The sequence below is a fragment of the Ovis aries genome, chromosome 23 (assembly GCF_016772045.2).
Source record: "Ovis aries strain OAR_USU_Benz2616 breed Rambouillet chromosome 23, ARS-UI_Ramb_v3.0, whole genome shotgun sequence".
NCBI lineage: Eukaryota > Metazoa > Chordata > Mammalia > Artiodactyla > Bovidae > Ovis > Ovis aries.
This window is the reverse complement of record NC_056076.1, coordinates 50,793,955-50,814,275: the sequence shown is the minus strand read 5'-3', so window position 1 is coordinate 50,814,275 and position 20,321 is coordinate 50,793,955. Positions and strand designations below refer to the sequence as shown.

Sequence of the window (20,321 nt, the reverse complement as noted above, 5' to 3'; positions counted from 1 at the left end):
CAGTCGCTCAGTTGTGTCTGACTCTTTGCGACCCCATGGACTGTAGCCCACCAGGCTCCTCTGTCCATGGGATTCTCCAGGCAAGAATACTGGAATGTGTTGCCATTTCCTTCTCCAGGGATCTTCCTGATCCAGGGATCGAACCCACATCTCTTCCATCTCCTGCCAACTGTACCACCTGGGAAGCCCCCAGCAGAATTATGAGTAGTCATTTTATTTTCTTGAACCTTAAAAAAAAAAAGTCACTGAACATATGCTGCTTTCATGTTTAAAAGTTTATTAAAAGTATACTAATGAAGCATGAGTATTTGAAAACAGAGATGATCTGGGGTCTATTTGGGCAAGTCTAAATACCTTTTGAGAAAAAGAAAAGTGCCTACTTTTTAATCTAAATAAGCAGGAGTATGAATTTCTGACAATTGGAAAGTTGGCTTAAGACAAAGAAAATACTATATTTGGTGTAGACATGGAACATACTACCTCAATAAAGTTGCAGGTAAAAAATATAAATAAAATGCTTTTCAACGTATTCAGTTCAGTTGCTCAGTCGTGTCCAACTCTTTGCGACCCCATGGACTGCAGCACGCTAGGCTTCCCTGTCCATCACCAACTCCCAGAGCCTGCTCAAACTCATGTCCATCGAGTCAGTGATGGACATAGTCAGTGACTATTAATACTTTCAGTAGTATTAAGGAACACCATCTCTCCGTGTTATAAGATGCTCCTTGGCAAAAGAGGATTCAGTGATCAAATAAGTTTGGGGCACAACACATATTCTAATCCCCTCGAGAGTCATATAACCATGAACAAATTATAGGCTCTGGGAAGTCCAACTTAAGGTTCACCCTTGGGAACTCCCTGGCAGGCCAGGGGTTAGGACTGGGCATTTTCACAGCCGTGGCTCTGGCTCAATCCCTGAGTGGGGAACTAAGATCCCTCAAGCTGCATGGCCCGGCCTAACAGGAAAAAAAAAAATTCACTCAATTCTAGCTCCACAAATTCTTAGAATGTGTCCTACTATTAAGAACAAATTCTAGGCCAGAAGAGGGTCCAAGAAAGAATTCTCGCCATGAACTGATACCCCACACTTAATCCAACACATCAATTTGTTCCACCTTCTTGTATTCTCTGAGGGCTTAGCCCACACGTATTAATAGAGCCTGATTCTAATGGCACAGCTCAAGTCAGCTATCTAGTAACGCTCAGAAACAGCAAAACTGAGTGATAGGCTGTAAGATCAGAAAGATCTGAAAGAACTGCATATTCACTTTGAGTTTTCCTGTTAGTCTCTACCACTGAGACAGCGAGCTTAAAATTTTGTCTTGTATTCATTTACTCCCAACACAGTAAATGGAATACCACCAATCAGGCAGTTACAGTTTTGGACAAACCCAGCAGTAAAATGGGCTAGTCACAGGCTCTGAACTTTAGGTCTTAAATTTTGTGATCTTGTTTCATTCTATATACATTTCTGAGGGCATAGTATGGGTGGGTATTTCCAAGAATGTAGAGGTGACCAAACTACAATCTTTACACACCAGAGCTCCAAGCATCAGAGGTACTAGTACTAGCCATTCCCTCTTGTACAGGTTTGGGCACACGTTGAATGCACGTGTGCTAAATCGCTTCAGTCGTGCCCAAATCTTTGCAGCCCTGTGGACTGTAACCCGCCAGGCTCCTCTGTCCATGGGATTCTCCAAGCAAGAATACTGGAATGGGTTGCCATGCCCTCCTCCAGGGGATCTTCCCAACCCCAGGGATTGAATTTGTATCTCCTGCGGCGGATTCTTAACTGCTGAGCAACCAGGGAAGCCCATTCGGCACACAGTAGGTTAATAAATGCTGGTTTGACTTGAGTTCAGAAATCAAGATATGCGTTAGTTCTGGTCCACTTTGGTACTCTGGCAGGCCAGGAGCCTAAAGTAGGGCTGAATCAGCCCATTCTGGAGGCTGCTTCAGAATGACTGAGATCTTGAGTAACTAGACCATCACTATTTCAGGGGTTCCAGACCCCTCCGGTAGTCAATTTTTACTAGAAAAGCCCCAGGACCAGAGGAATCCAGTAGTATACTACACACCATGACAGTATTTCTGAATAAGTATACTATAAAACTCTCTAGGTTCTTAAGATGTTAACAGATAGTATATGGTGAAATATGACTTTAGAAAGGGGTTCAGTTGACAAGCCTCTGTACTTTAGGACTTCGTGCCTTGAAGCAATGTGCTATGCTCCTTTTATACACTGTCATTATTTAATCTTTACAGCACTCCTAGAGGTAGGTCTTACTATTATTTTTCTCACTTTTAGAGATGAGCAAGCTAAAGATCAGCAGATCTAAGGACCGTGCTTCAGAGCACAGAGGGAATGGGACTCTGAAATCAGGTCTTTCTGGCATCACAGCCTGGCTGGTGATCACTGAAGCAATGCTATTGTAATACATTGGTGGGCATTACAGCTCTGCCAGGGGGAGTATACAGGGTTCCCCAAACCAGTTTGATTAGGGAACTGTTTTGACTGAATCAGTACTTGAGACCACCTTTCCATGTAATACATTTTGAGAAATACTGTGGGCAAATGAGTCAGAGATACCCCATGACAGACAGAAGGGAGGTGGAAGGCAACTCAGCAGGAAAAGCTATTCTAGAAAGAACATTTTACTAAAATGGTGCTCAAATAATTATTTATCAGAACACGTAAATTAAACCCAAGTTGGACATAGAGTCATTTTTTAACCTCCAGATTCACAAGCTCCAGCCCATAGCTCATTTCTGACAAATAATGTTTGATGTGACATTCCAATATATTCACTTAGCTAGCTTTTTAGGATTTGTTGCAGAATTTGACTTACCTCGTAGTTCAGCTCATTACATCACTATTTCTTTTTTTCCTTTTTGAGCAGAGAAAGGTTTATTGCAGGGCCATGCAAGGAGACCAGTGGTTCATGCCCCCTATGTCACTTAATTTTTATCAAGTATGTTCACAGCAGGAGTCTAAGTTTTAGTTTGATGTGTATTTCAACAGACCTGCAATATGCATTGTGGGATGAGATAATTCTTCATTGTTTAGGACTGACCAAAATTCTCTACAATCTAGCATCCTGCCCTGTACTGACTAACTGCTGGTAGTAACCCCTCCTAGTTTTGACAAGAAACATCCCACAACTTCAAAATTCCATCTAAGGGAGCAGTATCACCTCTGAGAACCCTGGGTTTAGAGCAAACTGGAAAGTTTAATAAAATATTAATTGAAGGCCAAACACCTACCCTGACCCTGCCTTCAGTCTTCTAGCAAAGAATTCAAGATTTAACATGCCAGCTTCAATTCTGCATATCCAATATCTCATTACATTTCTCTTTTGTTAATAACATGAACAGATTTAACACAAACTGCCAAAATACCATTGTTAGCCAGGAGGGCCAAGTCCTGCAAACTTTGCCAACAACAGCAATAAAGCTAGATAGAAGCTAAGCCCAGGATTGCATGGTGCATTGGCTAATCTCTGAGGCAGCAACCACAAAGCATGTATACCTGAATAGCCTATTATTTTGTCAACTCTGGACTTTAAGAAGGATGCTGGTTTCATTCTTTTTAAAGTGATTTATTATAAAAAAGCTTGCTCCCTCTCAATGCTGAGTTAGTTCAGCAATGCAGCTCCATCCTTTCCAGGATTATGAGGACTCAAATAATTTTAGACCAAAACTACGATGACCACCACCACCACCACAACAAAAAGAAACCAAATGTGACTGTTGGTTCAATAACATATTTACAGACACATCAGAATGCATTCAGGAATACTGGTTTCACTTCTTGATTGGAATGCTGATCACCATGAAATCTTCTGCGAGAGTCACTTCTTGGAGGTCTAATACTGATTCCGCTTGCTTTTTAAGTTCTACAATCCCATCTGCTTCTCCTTCTCTGGCCAAGGCAACTGGTTTGTACCTCTGACTGAAGTGAGTCAGAACCAGCCTCTTTGCTCGGCACAGCTTTGCAAACGTCGCCGCCATCTGCGGCGTGCTGTGGCCGTGCTCCTTCGCTTTGTCCATCTGGGTGTCATCCAGGGTCGCTTCGTGGATCAACAGGTCTGCTTCAAAGCACAGCTTTACTCCTCCGTCGTCCACAACCCCAGAACAGTCACCCAAAATACAGATTTTTCTTCCAACAATAGGCTTCTTTAAGACATCTTGGGGAGAAATTGTAACTCCATTTTCCAGAACAACAGAAATTCCGTTTTTCAGCTTCCCATAGGCAGGACCTGGTGGAACACCTAAAAGATGGAGGCAGATACCATCACATCATGGGAATGGAATTTATGACTTGTTAAAGAGCGTCTGTTTCAACAGCACTGCAAATAGCAAATGGAAAAGGCATCCAATTCTTTTCATAATAGTTATAAATATTTTATTACTTGTGGGAAACTGGGATATTTATACATTTTTTAAAAGTTCATTGTTGGCTATTGATATTAGCAATGTCCAAGTACTTAAAACATTTCCAAGCACACGTTTCAGTTAAGTTTAAGCTCTTAAGTCCCCGTAAAACTTTATTATAGTCAAGGTAACAGCTGTGATCCTCTGCTGTGCATGGGAATAACAGTTTTTGAGTGCTGTATTTAATAAGCTCATCTTCAGGTAAAATTAAAGAGCCCATTTAAATGACACGTTACCAACAAACTGATTAACGTAATAAAAAAACTGTTAGAGGGGATTGTTTGGATCACAACATCAAGGAGAATTTCAGGTAGTTATGCATAATCAATCTTCGTTTTAAACAGAGGCAGTTCCATGCTTACCAAACTGGGCTTAAATCTCATATTAATCGAGAATAACACCTGATGATCACTCTGGGCAATACGTACAAACAGAGTGTATTCACTAATTCCAACATGGATCATGTTTACAGTTTCACAACACACTGCTATTTTCACAGGTTTGTAGATATTAAAAAAATCTTTGGTCTAAGGCAGTTTTCCTCATTACTTAGTGCTTTGTTTTAGTTGGGGAAGAAAGAAGAGATTGTGCAAATAAAGAAAAAGAACACATGGAAAACCACTGCCACGCTTTTCACAGGTTCTGTGGTCGGCATGGCAAGGAAGGTGGAGACACTAGAGGGATGATGTGCCTGGCGCTGCTTTGGGAGACGTGCTGAAGGCCCTGGGCATGTGACGGCCTAGCATGGACAAGGTACGAGGCCTTAGATGGGCCCCAAGCCAAGCTTTGAATGCTTGCTTCCAAGTGCGATGAACCCAGGTATATAAGGCTGGTTGAGGGGCTTCCCTGGTGGTTCAGTGGCTAAGACTCCATGCTCCCAATGCGGGAGGCCTGGGTTCGTTCCCCAGGAAACTAGACCCCATGTGCTACAACGAAGACCCGGCACAGTCAAAAAAATAAATAAATAAAATCGGTTGAGGCAGTGTTCCAAACACCAAATTATTAATAACTTAATCAAAGTTGACGGCCTAGGCCAAGTCAATAAAGAAGGAAAACTCAGAAAGCAGCTGGTTGCAGTTGCATGGTTAAGAACTACGGTGAAAAGTATCTGACCAAAGATGCCACTCAAATGTACTTCAAAAAGATGACATGAGAAAATAAAAGCCTAGGCCTGAGACATCCACCATCACCCCACCAACCAAGATAGTAAAACCTGAAGACAAGACAGATCAAGAATGTGCCTCTAGAGAGCTGAAGAGAGACTTCAAATACATACTTCCTTTTTGCCCTGAATAGCGTCTTCTGGCCCTAAAGATTTCCCTTAATAAACAAACTTCAGGAAAAGGAAGTACGTGGAGAAAATGTAAGCATTAGGCCTGGGAGGCAAGAAAGGAAGGTTCCTATGACACTTCCACCTGCTTTAGCTCACGGCAACTCAACTGAGGAGAAAGGAGAAAACAAACACTCACTCACCCAGGTCCTTCAGTTTCTGTGCGTTGAGTTTACCTGGGCGTTTCTTCTCCACGACGGAAAATCCAAAGGAGGGTATTCGATGAAAGAGGCGAAATGCTTTCACAACAAACTGTTCGTCATCAACCAGGAGGTATGAGCTTTCTTCTGAGTCTAACATGATGGTTCGTCCTTCTCCCTCTTGGGGAGGGCTGTCTGTTTTATTCACCTGCACAGATTCTTTCAGTTCTTCCGTAGGACACTGATCTGCTGTAGGCACCAGCTCATGGACCACGTAAGGGAAGACCAGCTCCGTGTGAGAGAGGTCCATGGTTCGGCAGATAAAGTCCCGAAGCCCCGCAGGGCCATAGATTTCGATGGGCTGTTTGGTGACCATGGACCCACTCTGCAGGCTGATTGTGCAGAGGAGGCCAGGAAGGCCAAAAAAATGGTCTCCATGAAGATGTGTGATAAAGATCTTGGTAATTCTCCCTTTTGATTGAAGCAGAGAAACAGATTTTTGAATTTTTCAGAAATAAAACCCACACAAAGCTACTTGAAACATGCATGTATTTTTCTACATGATTCCAGAAGCAAGAAAGACAAGTATTATTTCACTGGAAGGTTTTAATAAGATATAACTTTTTTCATAAAGTGAAAGTGAAATCGCTTAGTCGTGTCTGACTCTTTGCAACCCTGTGGACTGTAGCCCACCAGGCTCCTCCATCCATGGGAGTCTCCAGGCAAGAATACTGGAGTGGGTTGCCATTTCCTTCTCCAGGGGATCTTCCCGACCCAGGGATCAAACCCAGGTCTCCTGCATTGCAGGCAGACTCTTTAACCTCTGAGCCACCAGGGAAGCCCATAAAAATCTTCAAATTATACAGTGTTACAGTTTTAAGAATATTTTCCTATATGTCCTCTTACTGGAAAAAAGAGAAAAGGAAAACGGGTACCAAAATGATTCACTGGAAGAAACACAAGCTGGAATCAAGACTGCCGGGAGAAATATCAATAACCTCAGATATGCAGATGACACCACCCTTATGGCAGAAAGTGAAGAGGAACTAAAAAGCCTCTTGATGAAAGTGAAAGTGGAGAGTCAAAAAGTTGACGTAAAGCTCAACATTCAGAAAATGAAGATCATGGCATCCGGTCCCATCACTCCATGGGAAAAAGATGGGGAAACAGTGTCAGACTTTATTTTTGGGGGCTCCAAAATCACTGCAGATGGTGATTGCAGCCATGAAATTAAAAGACACTTACTTCTTGGAAGAAAAGTTATGACCAACCTAGATAGCATATTCAAAAGCAGAGACATTACTTTGCCGACGAAGGTTCATCTAGTCAAGGCTATGGTTTTTCCTGTGGTCATGTATGGATGTGCGAGTTGGACTGTGAAGAAAGCTGAGCGCTGAAGAATTGATGCTTTTGAACTGCGGTGTTGGAGAAGACTCTTGAGAGTCCCTTGGACTGCAAGGAGATCCAACCAGTCCATTCTGAAGAAGATCAGCCCTGGGTGTTCTTTGGAAGGACTGATGCTAAAGCTAAAACTCCAGTACTTTGGCCACCTCATGCGAAGAGTTGACTTATTGGAAAAGACTCTGATGCTGGGAGGGATTGGGGGCAGGAGGAGAAGGGGACGACAGAGGATGAGATGGCTGGATGGCATCACTGACTCGATGGATATGAGTTTGGGTAAACTCCGGGAGTTGGTGATGGATAGGGAGGCCTGGCGTGCTGCAATTCATGGGGTCGCAAAGAGTCGGACATGACTGAGCGACTGAACTGAACTGAACTAAGTTTATCAGCTAGGCCTCATGTGAAAGTATCTGGCAGTTACACTGCCCCCTGCTGCTCCCTCTGAGAACAGCAAGTATGTACTCCAAGCATGCTAACAAACGTTCCTTTGGCTTCAACAGACTGGATCAGTGCCTGAAACCAAAATTGCCTTTTAAGGACTCCACACTGGCCAAAGACTAACTAACCAAGCCAGAGCCTGCTTGCCTGGATGAGACAGAAGGAGAAGCAGGAAAAAGCAAGGGGAATGAGGGAGGAGAAGACAGGGAAGAGGGAGGAGGTAGGGAGAAAGGGAGTGAGGTGAAGGTCCAAGGAGGAGGAGGCAGGCAACAGATGCTGGAGTGCAAGGGTAAACCCCCCATGGTGTGACATAAAGGCACGTGGGTCCACCCCTTCCTTTCGGTCTGAACTAATACAGCAGCTCTTCCAGTGCATATGGATGTAGGCTGTAACTTGATTTAGCCAATGGTAAACTGTATGGGTATTCCTGGTGGCCCAGTGGTAAAAAATCTGCCTGCCACAATAGGAGATGCAGGTTCGATTCCTAGGTCGGGAATATCCCCTGGGGGAGGGCATGGCAACCCACTCTGGTATTCTTGCCTGGAGAATCCCATGGACTGAAACACCCGCCGGGCTTACAGTCCACGGGGTCTCAAAACAGTCAGACACGACTGAGCGACTGAACAACAAGCTGAATTTACTCCTGGTGCGTGGCAGGATGCCACATCAGCGTTTTCAGAGATGCACCACAAAGCCCTTTGAAAGTAACAATCACAATTAACATATTTTTAATACAACAGCTGCTTCCAGTCCAAGCTCATGGCCCACCTACTTCAAACACTTGATACCATAAAAGAACAGGAACAGTTTATTGTGATGGGATCTGTCCTGTGACATCCAGGTAACAGTGTGCTCCAAGCGAGTCTTCTCAGTGTTACTACATCAAGCCAGGTACTGTAGCAGAGAGCAATGGACCAGGTAGGGGCTGATCTTGAACCTTGAGAATTCCCAGGAGGCACGCTAGAAGTTTTCCCAACATACTCCTTTCTGTTGTCTTGGTGTAGTCTTCGTTTTTGCTGTTTTTGGACTTCTGGAACCCTTTCATTTCCCCCTTTCTGCTATCTGGGCTGCCAACAGCCCCCCACCCTCCCAAGTGGGACCTAAAGAATCAGCAGACAAAAGAACTACATCAGTTGTTGAGTCCTGGTCTCACACTGACCTCAAAACTGCCAAGTCAGACTTTCCGGGCCTCTCCCTATTTACTGCAAAGCACAGCCAAAGCTGAATACCAAACGATCAGTGAACTCAAAGCAAGTGAGACATGTTAGGTAAGAGAAAGTAACTTTCCACAGTTATCACAGTTTCATGGAAGACAAACATTTCATTTTTTAAGAAACTTGATTTCAGTGGGAGAAGGAATGGCAACCACAATTATCAAAGGTAAGAGGAAGCTATCAAATGAAAAAAGAAAAATGCATGAGTTCCCTTTCACTTAAGAACACGAAAATTACCAGGGAAAATGCCATCCACAGAGGAGTAGAAGACTAAACATCCTCTACACCCAAAGGAAGGATGCACTGATATTTACTGCTGTAGGAAAACGTCTACAACACACATACTATTCAGTTGGAAAAAAAAAAGCCATATCAAATATAGTTTGATAGCATTTATGCAAAATTATATACAAACACACACACAAATATACCTGCACCATTACCATAACTATATATACAGGAAATTCACTGACCAGAGAGAGAGATTTGGGATTTTCTTATTTATATTTTCCTGCTTTGTTTAAACTTTTACAATGAGCAAGTATACTTATTATAATCACTTTAAAATTATACTTGTATAATACTTTTTTGTAATTATTTTTGAGGGGGGAAAAAAGCTTAAGCTCACCTTTAAAATTATGAAAAAAAAAAAAAGATATGACAAACCCACACTTTTTAATCAGATGCTTGGATATCAGGACCATGGAAAGTTGAAAGAAGTATATTTAGACAGACAGAAAGTACTTCCTTATGAAACCCAGAAAATATTATTACCCAGGAGGTAGTATAAGCTAAAAGGGTTTCAAAGACTCCAACAGTGATGGGTCCATATTTGGTTACTGAGAGAAACCAAGATGTATTGAGGATTCCAGGTTGAGATTGGGGCTTTAGAAGTGCTAGAGTGTCTTAGCTGATGTTCAGGGATTACCATATCATCTCCTCCCTGAGGCCAGGAATTCTTTTTTTTAAATCAATAAAAATTTAGTAAGGTAAAGGTTCCCTTTAGATTTTATTTTAGTATTATTATTTTTTGGCTAAGCTTTTATTTTAAAAAGCTTGAGCTTTGTGATCTGTTGAAAAATAATTGTAAAATATAAAACATGAGAGAAAGGTATTAAGGCAAATAGAGTTAGGGCAGTACCCATGGCCCCTGCCTCCAGCTGCCCACATCCCTCTATAATTCCTTCCCTTGAGTGTGGGTGGGACTGGGCACTTGCTTCTAACCAGTGAAACACGGCACAAGGATGCAATGCGATTATGTTCTAAGAGTCCATCTTGCTGGCAGACTTGCTCTTAAGTCTCTTTCTCCCTTCCAGGCAGTAAAAGGAAGCAAGCTAGCCTGCAGCAGAAACCCCCATGACCAGGACCTACAGCAGGCCTCGAGTTGCCACGGCAGCCTTCATTCAACACCTGGAAGGATTCTGCCAACAACCTGAGTGAGCTCTGAAATCCATTCTTCCTCTACCTGGGCTGCGGCCTACAGAGACCCTGAAAGAGAGAATCCAGCTAAGCCTGGCCTGAAGTCCCTGACCCACAGAAACGATGAGATAATAAATGCAAGTAACCCACTAAATTTTTAATCTGTCATGCAGCATTAGGTAACTGACACAGGTACTGAGTAAAAACTGGAGACTTATCCCTACACCCAAACCTCTTAATACAACAGCCACTTGTTTCTATTTTATTCACCCTGCCACCTCAACCCCTACTCTCTAAATATTTCAGCCACCACTCTGGGGTGTGCCTACCCTACCAGGTCTCGAGAAAGGAACCCTTGTGTGATCCCAGGGAAGTAAAGCATAGCACTGCTCTGACCACAGGGTTTCAACATAAGACAGTATGTAATTAGGGCTGAACTGTGTACACCTGTCCCAAGTGGTACGCCTGGTTCCTTCCTCTAACAGTTCTCTTCCTAACTCTCTATCTAACTCTGTCTAGGTCTGGGACATCACCACCTATAACTTGGAGTGATCCTGTACTTCTTCACATCCTAAGACACTCACTCAGTCACATCTCCTGCTGGCTCTACACGGCTCTCTTTGAGTCTCTCTAATTCATCCTTATTCCTGCTTTCTGCTCCAGCATCTTCATCTTCTCTCTCTCACCAGGTGAATGCAACTGCCTTGGGCCTGATGCCACTCTCCCGATGATACTCTCTTCCCCAATACATTTGCTATTGGAAAACTGTCCTAAAACACAAATCAGACCATGTCATTTCTTGGTTTAAAAGGTTATTTAATGATTCCTTGTTGACAACAGACTAAAAAATAACGTCCAGATACCTTAGAATACCACAGAAGTCTTCACAGCCGGCCCTCACTTTAAGCATTCCTGTCTCTCATCTCTGCAGTCAAGTACTCAGAGTGCTGGATGGCTTACGATTCCCCAAACATGTCATGTCTCTGGAAACTCCCTTACTTCCTGCTCACTCTGTCATCTGCTCCCTGAATATCAATCCCTGCTTCTCCTCCCAGAGAAACTTCTATTCATCTCTTATATCCCCTCTCTGTCTCTGAGTCGCTTTCTCTGAACACACAGATACAGTTAGTGTCCTCTTCCTTTGTGCTTCAAAAGTAGCTAGAAAACACCTCTTTATTCTTACTTATCACATCACACCATGACTGTCTGCAGTCAGTTTCCACCACTAGACCAAGGGATCCTTGGATGCTACAGCTGTCTTTCTTTTAGTCATTAAATGCCAGGTACTGTGATGAGCCACAGGAATAATTTCAATAACTGCCATTTATCAAGATCTAACAAGTGAGAGGCCCTGTACTAAGTGCTGAACATCTTACTCATGCATTAATAGCTATTACTAGGCATCTGCCAGGTGTGCACATGCTCACTGAGCCCAGTCGTACAGGGAGACACACGGTGAACACAGAAACAACTACCTAAATGACATAATTTAGACACTGGTGATGCTAAAGGGTCAGCAGAAACAGCACAAAGCAGGAGAATGCCTGGGGTAAGGGAGAAATTACTTAACCCAAGAGGTTTAGGGAAAGCCTCTGAGGAGACAACATTTGGGTTGAGATTTAACTGATGAGAAGGAGACAACCACACAGAGAAGGGATTATTATATACAATTCTTACATCACTCCTTTTAAGTGGAGGTTTTAAGACAAGTGAGTCACTCGGTCGTGCCGACTCTTTGCGACCCCATGGACTATACAGTCCATGGAATTCTCCAGGCCAGAATACTGGAGTAGGCAGCCTTTCCCTTCTCCAGGGGATCTTCCCAACCCAGGGATCGAACTCAGGTCTCCTGCATTGCAAGCAGATTCTTTACCAGCTGAGCCAGAAGGGAAGCCCAAGAATACTGGAGTGGGTAGCCTATCTCTTCTCCAGTGGATCTTCCCAATCCAGGAATTGAACAGGGGTCTCCTGCATTGCAGGCAGATTCTTTACCAGCTGAGCCATCAGAAAAGCCCTGATAGGGGGGTTTTAACCCCATTTTAAAGATGAGAAAAGAAAAGCTTAAGCTTGCTGATCTTCTAAGGTGATAAGCAGAAACACAGCTGGGACTGGAATCCTGGTCTACCTGACTCTGGGCCAAGGCTCTGTGAACACTGGACCCTTCGGTGGGCCTGGGGCAAGGCTCGCTCTGTTCCCTCATGCCCTTCTTCTCCCCAGCCCAGGGAGCCCTGCCGCCTCCTTCAACAGCTCACAGATCACCCCCCTCAGATGTCTTCTCTGATGACCCCAAGCGGAAAAGAACAGCTCACTCCTCAGAACACCTACTGCCCTCTCATGATACTTACACCCATCTCCTGGGGGAAGTAAGTACGTTCCCGTGCTTGAGCAGTGTCTTTTTAATGTGTCCGATGTACCCCACTCCATCCTCCATGCCCTAAGCCTATGTAGATCCCTGCTCTTCAATTTACAGGAAGAATGAAAAGTGAAGGACTGAAAGGAGGGAAGGAGAAGGAGGAAGTAAGCTGGGCAGTCACTCAGCTAGCTCATCTAGGCATCTGGGTGTGGCCAGATGCCTGAACGCCTTCCAAGTCTTGCCAGGGCTCCAGCACTGAAATTTCAGTGCAACTGATGGGGTTGCTTCTGATTAGAAGGCCCAAGGAGAGCCAAGAAAACGAAGACGAGCAAGACACAGCCCTAATTAGAAACTAGAACGCACACTCACCTGCTTTAAGTTGGCTCTTCATAAGCTGTGTCTGGGTTCCCTCCCCACAGTCAAAGAGCCAGCACTCGCCTTCACACCGCAGGACCAGCGCGGAGGCACCCCGGGTCGGGGATGGGTAAGCTGCACCTGTCCCCAGAAATGTCACATCCATAGACATCTTCCACCCTGCAACGAGAAGATCACTTAGGGATGATCACATATGACTGCTCAAAATCACCGAAAACAGGTTCTTGTGAGTTTCACGGTTATCTAACTTCTATATATTGAGAACAGTGTGGATTCCTGTTCTCTCATAGTTTTCCACAGAAATCTAAAGAAAGATTTTAGTAACTCTTAATCAGTTAAAGCTACAAATTACCAAACCTTGTATGACTGCTGACGCAAATAAAAATAAATTAAAAAAAAAAAAAAAGCCAAACTCAGTTAATTAAAAACTACAGTGGAGGGCTTCCCTGGTGAAACTGAAAGTGTTAGTCACTCAGCTGTGTCCAACTCTTTGCGACCCCATAGACTGTAGCCCGCTAGGCTCCTCTGTCCATGGAATTCTCCAGGCAAGAATACTGGAGTGGGTTGCTATGTCCTTCTCCAGGGGATCTTCCTGACCCAGGGATAGAACCCAGGTCTCCTGCACTGAGGTGGATTCTTTACCGTCTGAGCCACCTGGGAAGCCCTCCCTGGTGGCTCGGTAGTAAAGAATCCACTTGCCAATGCAGGAGACACAGGTTTAGGCCCTGGTCTGGGAAGATCCCATGTGCTGTGGAGCAACTAAGCTTGTGCACCACAACTATTGAGCCTGTGTTTTAGAGCCCGGGAATGGAAAAAAGAGAAGCCATCAGAATGAGAAGCTTGTGCACAGCAGCTGCAACCTGCTCGCTTCAACTAGAGAAAAGCCTGTGCAGCAACGAAGACCCAGCGCAACCAAAAACAAACAGAAAATTATATATATGTGCGTATATATAAAACCAAACTGTAGTTGAATTCCAACCACACGACACTCTGGAAAAGGCAAAACTATGGGGACAGTAAAAAGACAGTGGTTTGCGGGGGAAGGGAGGGAGGGATGGGGTTTTAGGGCAGTAAAACTATTCTGTATGATACAGTAAAGACACACACGTCATCATACATTGGTCAAAACCCACAGTAGTATATACAACACAAAACGCGAATGAGCCGTAATATAAACTGCGTATCATATTGGCTCATCACTGTTGTACCACACTAATGTAAGATGTCAACATTAGCGGAAACTGATGGGGGGGGGATGATGAGGAGTGGGTATATGAGGACTCTGTACTTCCTGCTGATTAATTTTTTTGAAAATCCTTCTAATAAACAATAAACAACTCTAGCGAGGTTCTGGGCAAGAGAGGGAACTTAATTATGCTCACCAAGCGATCTCTCTCTGGTGAGCAGCCCTTTCTCTGAACCATCAGAAACCACAGCAAAGCGCTACAACGCTCGACAGTAATGCGAGTAACACACAGTAGCGCTGAGGGAAGGTCTCGCTCCCCTGACAAGCGGCTCCGTGAGGGGTTAGCGCTCAGGCTTCTGCTCTCACAAGTGATCAGCAACAACCTGTTGAGTGTGTAGATTTCTGCCAACTCCTGATCTCTCTTTCTCCTTTCACTATTTTTGGGCATATCCATCTCTAAATACAGTTCCTTTTATTAAAGATTTATTGATTTATTTTTTTTCGGCTGCAGTAGGTCTTCACTGCTGCACTCAGGCTTTCTCTATCTGCAGCAAGTGGGGGCCACTCTTCATTTGATGTGCAGGCTTCTCACTGCGGTGCCCCAGGCACTGCAAGGCAGATTCCTAACTACTGGGCCACCAGGGAAACCCCTCTGATACAGTTCTGTGACAGGAGATATGCATCAAGTAAAATAAACTCAAACTTCAGTTCAGTTCGGTTCAGTCGCTCAGTTGTGTCTGACTCTTCACGACCCCATGGATTGCAGCACGCCAGGCTTCCCTGTCCATCACCAACTCCCAGAGCTTGCTCAAACTCATGTCCATTGAGTCGGTGATGCCATCCAACCATCTCATCCTCTGTCGTCACCTTCTCCTCCTGCCTTCAATCTTTCCCAGCATCAGGGTATTTTCAAATGAGTCAGTTCTTCACATCAGGTGGCCAAAGTATTCGAGTTTCAGCTTCAACATCAGCCCTTCCAATGAACACTCAGGACTGATCTCCTTAAGATGGACTGGTTTGATCTCCTTGCTGTCCAAGGGACTCTCAAGAGTCTTCTCCAACACCACAGTTCAAAAGCATCAATTCTTCAGTGCTCAGCTTTCTTTACAGTCCAACTCTCACATCCATACCTGACAACTGAAAAAATGATAGCCTTGACTAGATGGACCTTTGTTGGCAAAGTAATGTCTCTGCTTTTTAATATGCTGTCTAGGTTGGTCATAACTTTCCTTCCAAGGAGTAAGCGTCTTTTAATTTCATGGCTGCAGTCACCATCTGCAGTGATTTGGGAGTCCCAAAAAAATAAAGTCAGCTTCCACTGTCTCCCCATCTATTTGCAAAGTTATATATAACCAATTACAGATCATCCACATGGATGGCAAGGAAGGAAACAAACATGTAAGTTTAAGAAAAATTACTAAAACAGGAAAACTTGACAGAGAGCTGGATAAATGTATAACTACAGGGGGAAAGAAACCTATCAAAAACTTTTCTCAGTCTTTGCAAAAATGAAAAAAAAAACCCCTCAGTCACAAGAGAAAAAAAAAAGTATTATAGCTAGAAATAAAGTTAACAAGAAAGGAACAGGCCCTAAAAGACTCAAAGAGAGAAACACATTAGCTTCTCTGATAGGAGATTTACTATCACAGAAATGCCTATCTTTCCATAATTAATGCATGTATATTTAACACAAATTCTATCAGATTTCCAGTGCGATTCGTCTTGGAACAAACATAACCCAAAGATCACATGAAAGAAAAAAAGTACGTCTGAGAATGGGCAAGAAAAGTACACAAAGCAGTGAGTAGTGATGTACTTTTCTAGGTAGCAACATGACACTAATCACGCACAATGGAAAGATATATTATTGGCCACAAACATAAAGTTGTAAGTAAGAGAAGGGATAGTCTGGAAATAAACCCAGGTACACACAGAAATCAATATATAACAGAAATGTAAAAAGGGTGGCTTTTTAAAATGAATGACACTGACATAACTGGTTATTTTCTCAGAAAAAGTCAAGCAAGATTCTTATCTTGCATCATATATAAAAATACATTCCACATGATTTAGAAATTTAAATGTTTCACATTTAAATTTGGACATTTCAGGTCCAAAAGAGTGTTCAAAAAAATTAGGAGAATATGTATACAAATTTGGGGATGAAAATCCCTTACTGGCATGACATGAAACACAAAGCTTTCAAAAAGACATTTTTGCTACATAAAAATTTTCATATATCAAAAGACTCTTAATGTCAAAGGACCTCCCCCCGCCAGAAAAAAAAAATTTGGAAAAAACTGTACTGTTTGATAATCGGTTAATGCCCCTAAGAAATGGTTCAAGCAAATGCATTAAAAAAGAAAAGTACAGAATAGAAAACAAAAACAATGAATATACACAGGAAATTCACAAAAGAAATCCAAAGGGCCAGTAAGCAGGAAAACTCTCAGTCCTCCAGTAGTGAGAGGAAATGCAAATTAAAGAAAAAAGAGCCATCATTTGCCACACATCGGCTGGCAAATATTAATGCTATCCAGTGGTAACCCAGACAAGGAAAAATGGGTACCTACATTTTACCAGTGGTAGAAGCATGAACTGCTATTATGTTTTGGGAGAGTAACCTGGCAACACATATTACCAACAAAAACGAGCAACGTACTTTAATCCAGCAATCCCATTATGGGGAATCTACCTTACAGAAATAAAGGATCTATGTACAGTGATATTTACTGTGAAACTTTTAAAGTGGCTAAAATTTGGAAACCATCTGAATATACAGATAGATAAATATCAATATGGAAACAACTGAGTATTTTATTGTACATTCATACCGTGAACTATCTGTTCTACAGTCCAGCCAGGTCTGTGGCTCCTGCACTGAAGGGATGACAATGAGAAAAGTTACAGATGGCTATGGTATAATCTCATTTTTATAACAATGCCCAAACATCTATGTTTTACAAGACAGAGATAGTCTGGTGAGGAAAGATACACACCGTACTACTACAGTGGTTATCCCGGGGGTGATTAAAATGATGGTGGTGGAGATTAACTTTTTAAAAAAATCCTTGAATTGTTTTTGGTTGCAATAAGCAGCATTTTATTTACCTATTTGACTTTATTTTGCATTTAATTTACTTCATGACTTAAAAAATAATGTGTCATAAAGCTAAACATGCTTTTCTGACTATGTGTCCCCTCACCTCCCTGTCCACTGGGGGTACAGTCAGCTCCCTGCCCCCGCCCCACAACCCACACAGCAGGTGGGTGGTACATCTCTCCATCCCGCACATGAGTCTTTAGGTTATTGCTAGTGACCTTTCTATGCCTTACTCCACATTTTCACTTCCAAGATCAAGACTTCCTCTGATAACTCTATAGGTTAATTTGCAAAGGCTTTCTGATTGGACTGCAGTTTGCAAGAGCCAGAAGACTAAAGAGAATACAGAAAGTCAAAAATTTAAGGTAATAAATGCAGAAGGTGTAATAGAATATAAACATTTCGCATGTGTAACTGATAGTAGATCTAAGCCAGTGGTACAGAATCCTGGAGTACTAATCTCCCAGTATACAGACTTTCTGTATTCTCTTTACTCTTCTGGCTCTTGCAAACTGCAGTCCAATCAGAAAGCCTTTGCAAATTAAACTATAGACTTATCAGAGGAAGTCTTGGAAGTGAAAATGTGGAGTAAGGCATAGAAAGGTCACGAGCAATAACCTAAAAACTCATGTGCGGGGTGGAGAGATGTACCATCCACCTGCTGTGTGGGTTGTGGGGTGGAGATCTTTTAAAACATATCAACCACTGGGCTCCATCCCAGAACTATCAACAGGAAATTCCACGAGACATGTGTTTTAGAACTGAATAAGAAAAATTCTTCCCCTGTGATCCTAACATGCAGTCAGTTTTGAGAACCAGTTAGTGAAAGGCTAGTGGAGAACTATAATGGATGGATCAGGCTGACCTGAACTCACTAGTCAACAATTAAAAAAAAACAAAAACCCAAAAACTTTTGTTATGCAAAATTTCAAAAACACACAAAAGGAGAGAGATTAGTATAATGTACTGTCACACTGAGCTTCAACAATTATCAACTCAAGGTCAATCCTGTTTCCTCTTTATCCCCCATCCATCATCTAAGTATATGTAACAAGTGGTATTGGTAAGTTCTACCAGGGAGCACACTCTGTCTGGCTGTCTCTCTTTATCTGATGTTAGCAGCCATTAATGATCCTTTCCAGGAACCATTATTTCATTAGGGGTTGTCAAAAGGTGATATTCTCTCGTTCAGCCTGTAGTTATCAGTATCGTTCTGTAATTCCCTGATCAGTCACCCTGCAATACAATTTGTATGGAAAAGAGCCAGTGATCAATCTTAACACCAGAGACAAGACCTAATCCAACTCCTGCTGTGACACAATATGAAGCACACAGTAACCGAGGTTTTCTTGCCAAAAAACATAACCTGTATCTGGAAAAGGCTGTCTTCTAAACACCAGTTTATGAGAGCACACCACAGGGAAGGAAAAAGCAAAATTCAGTATGTAAGAAACATTACAGGACAAATGACTTGACTTTTTCAACAACCTAAATACTAGGAAAAATAATAATCAAGAGAGAGGAGACAAAGAGATATGAGCCATCAAACAAATGTAACATGTCTAACTTGTTTGAATCCTGATTTGGCCAATCAGATGATGGGAGGGGGGAAAAAATGAGAGAACAGGGGAAATGCAAACTTCACCAGATAGTAACAAAAGATTCTTATGAGACTGATAATGGTGTTAGGGTCAAGGAGTTACTGTGTTGTATAAACATAAGCCAGTATTTAATGGATGAAATGGTACATTTTGATTTGCTTTAAAATAATCCAGTGGGGGTGAGGGTGCTAGATGAAACTAGATCGATTAGCGATTAGTACATGAGTTGGTACATTCTGTACACGATTCTGTTTTTGTATAGATTTGAAAGTTTCCATAATAAAAAGCTTAAAAGCAAGCCAAATAACCAACTCTTCCACTAGGTCGGGAAGTAACCAGAAATTTAATCACTGGTGCGCGTTATGCACCACTAGGAAATAAGTAAGCAAACCAGGTTTTGGGTCTTGTCTTCTTGGACAACAAAACAAAACAGAACTAAACTCGGCCGTTTGCTTTCTCATAGTACACATTCCTAGCGAGAACACAACACACGATCGAGCTCAGTAGCCCACTTGACACTCTGGGTTAGTGGTTCTCAGTCCTGGCTGCAGACTACAATCGCCGGGCGGTTCTGGGGTTCTCAGCACTGGGGAAGCTCCCCGGAAGATTTTAAAGACTGTCGGGCTCCGAAGGAGTTTTCAGGCAGAGGCGGTGCCAAGCCTGCAATCCACCCAAGCGGTGCAGGCAGGGCAGGTCCTGTCATCCTCCATTTCAGAGATGAAAGGGCCGAGGCCCTCTGCACAGACAGTGGCCTTTGCGAGGCCAAGGCCTAGCCAGCCGTGGCCAGAGGCCGGGTCTCCGACAGCCGGCCGGCCCCAGCAGCTCCTGCACTCCTATCGAGCAAAAGGAGGGTGGGAGGCGGCAGAGGCGCGGGGCAGGGTGTCCTCGGCCCGCAGGTCGGGGTAAGCAGGCGCGATGAGGGGCGGTGGGTGGACAAGGCGCGTCCCAGCTCCCCGGCTCGGGTCCTTGGCTTCCGGCCCAGCCCGCGACTCCGCGGGTCGCCGAGCGCTCGACCGGTTTGGCGGGCGCAGGGGAGGCCTCGGTGGCGCAGACCCCGGCCCGTCCCCCACCTCGGGCGCGCCCTGCCCCACTCACCCACTCCCCGAGGCCCGCGGCGAGGCCCGGCCGTCCGCGGGGCGGCGACGCGCGCGGGCGGAAGTGCGCCGCCGGCCGAGCCCGCGACCCACCGCTCTAGGAGGCGCCGGAGGTCCGCGCTCGGTGGTTCTCCGCGGAGCGCGACCCCGGCGTGAGGCTGGGCTGCCGGTCCACCACTCTGTCCCGCGGCGAGTGGGAAGGCCCCTAAGACGGCTGCGGTATCCCGGGAGGA

At 43.8% G+C, this 20,321-nt stretch overlaps 1 protein-coding gene and 1 long non-coding RNA gene across 4 annotated transcripts in view; one reads left to right on the top strand and one right to left on the bottom strand.

Moving 5' to 3' along the window:
* Positions 1–10,530, top strand: part of LOC114110426 (uncharacterized) — a 33,182-nt gene extending 22,652 nt beyond the window's left edge. Inside the window, exons 4-5 of the long non-coding RNA XR_003586672.3 lie at positions 5,074–5,187; positions 10,274–10,530. This is a non-coding gene — a long non-coding RNA (uncharacterized LOC114110426). The remainder of the gene's footprint in view (positions 1–5,073; positions 5,188–10,273) is intronic.
* ELAC1 (elaC ribonuclease Z 1) lies at positions 258–20,144 on the bottom strand. 3 transcript variants are annotated; one of them, XM_060405277.1, is made up of 5 exons: positions 20,090–20,144; positions 14,487–15,427; positions 13,099–13,263; positions 5,908–6,375; positions 258–4,271 (listed from the first exon to the last, which is right to left on the bottom strand). In XM_060405277.1, the coding sequence occupies exons 3-5, from the start codon at positions 13,253–13,255 to the stop codon at positions 3,805–3,807; spliced, it is 1,092 nt and encodes a 363-aa protein (XP_060261260.1). In that variant the 5' UTR covers positions 13,256–13,263; positions 14,487–15,427; positions 20,090–20,144; the 3' UTR covers positions 258–3,804. The 3 variants fall into 3 exon arrangements, with proteins under 3 accessions (XP_060261260.1, XP_042095480.1, XP_004020595.1); XM_042239546.1 differs by lacking the exon at positions 14,487–15,427 and having other exon boundaries at positions 17,125–20,144; XM_004020546.4 differs by lacking the exon at positions 14,487–15,427.
* Between the last annotated feature and the right edge of the window lie 177 nt (positions 20,145–20,321).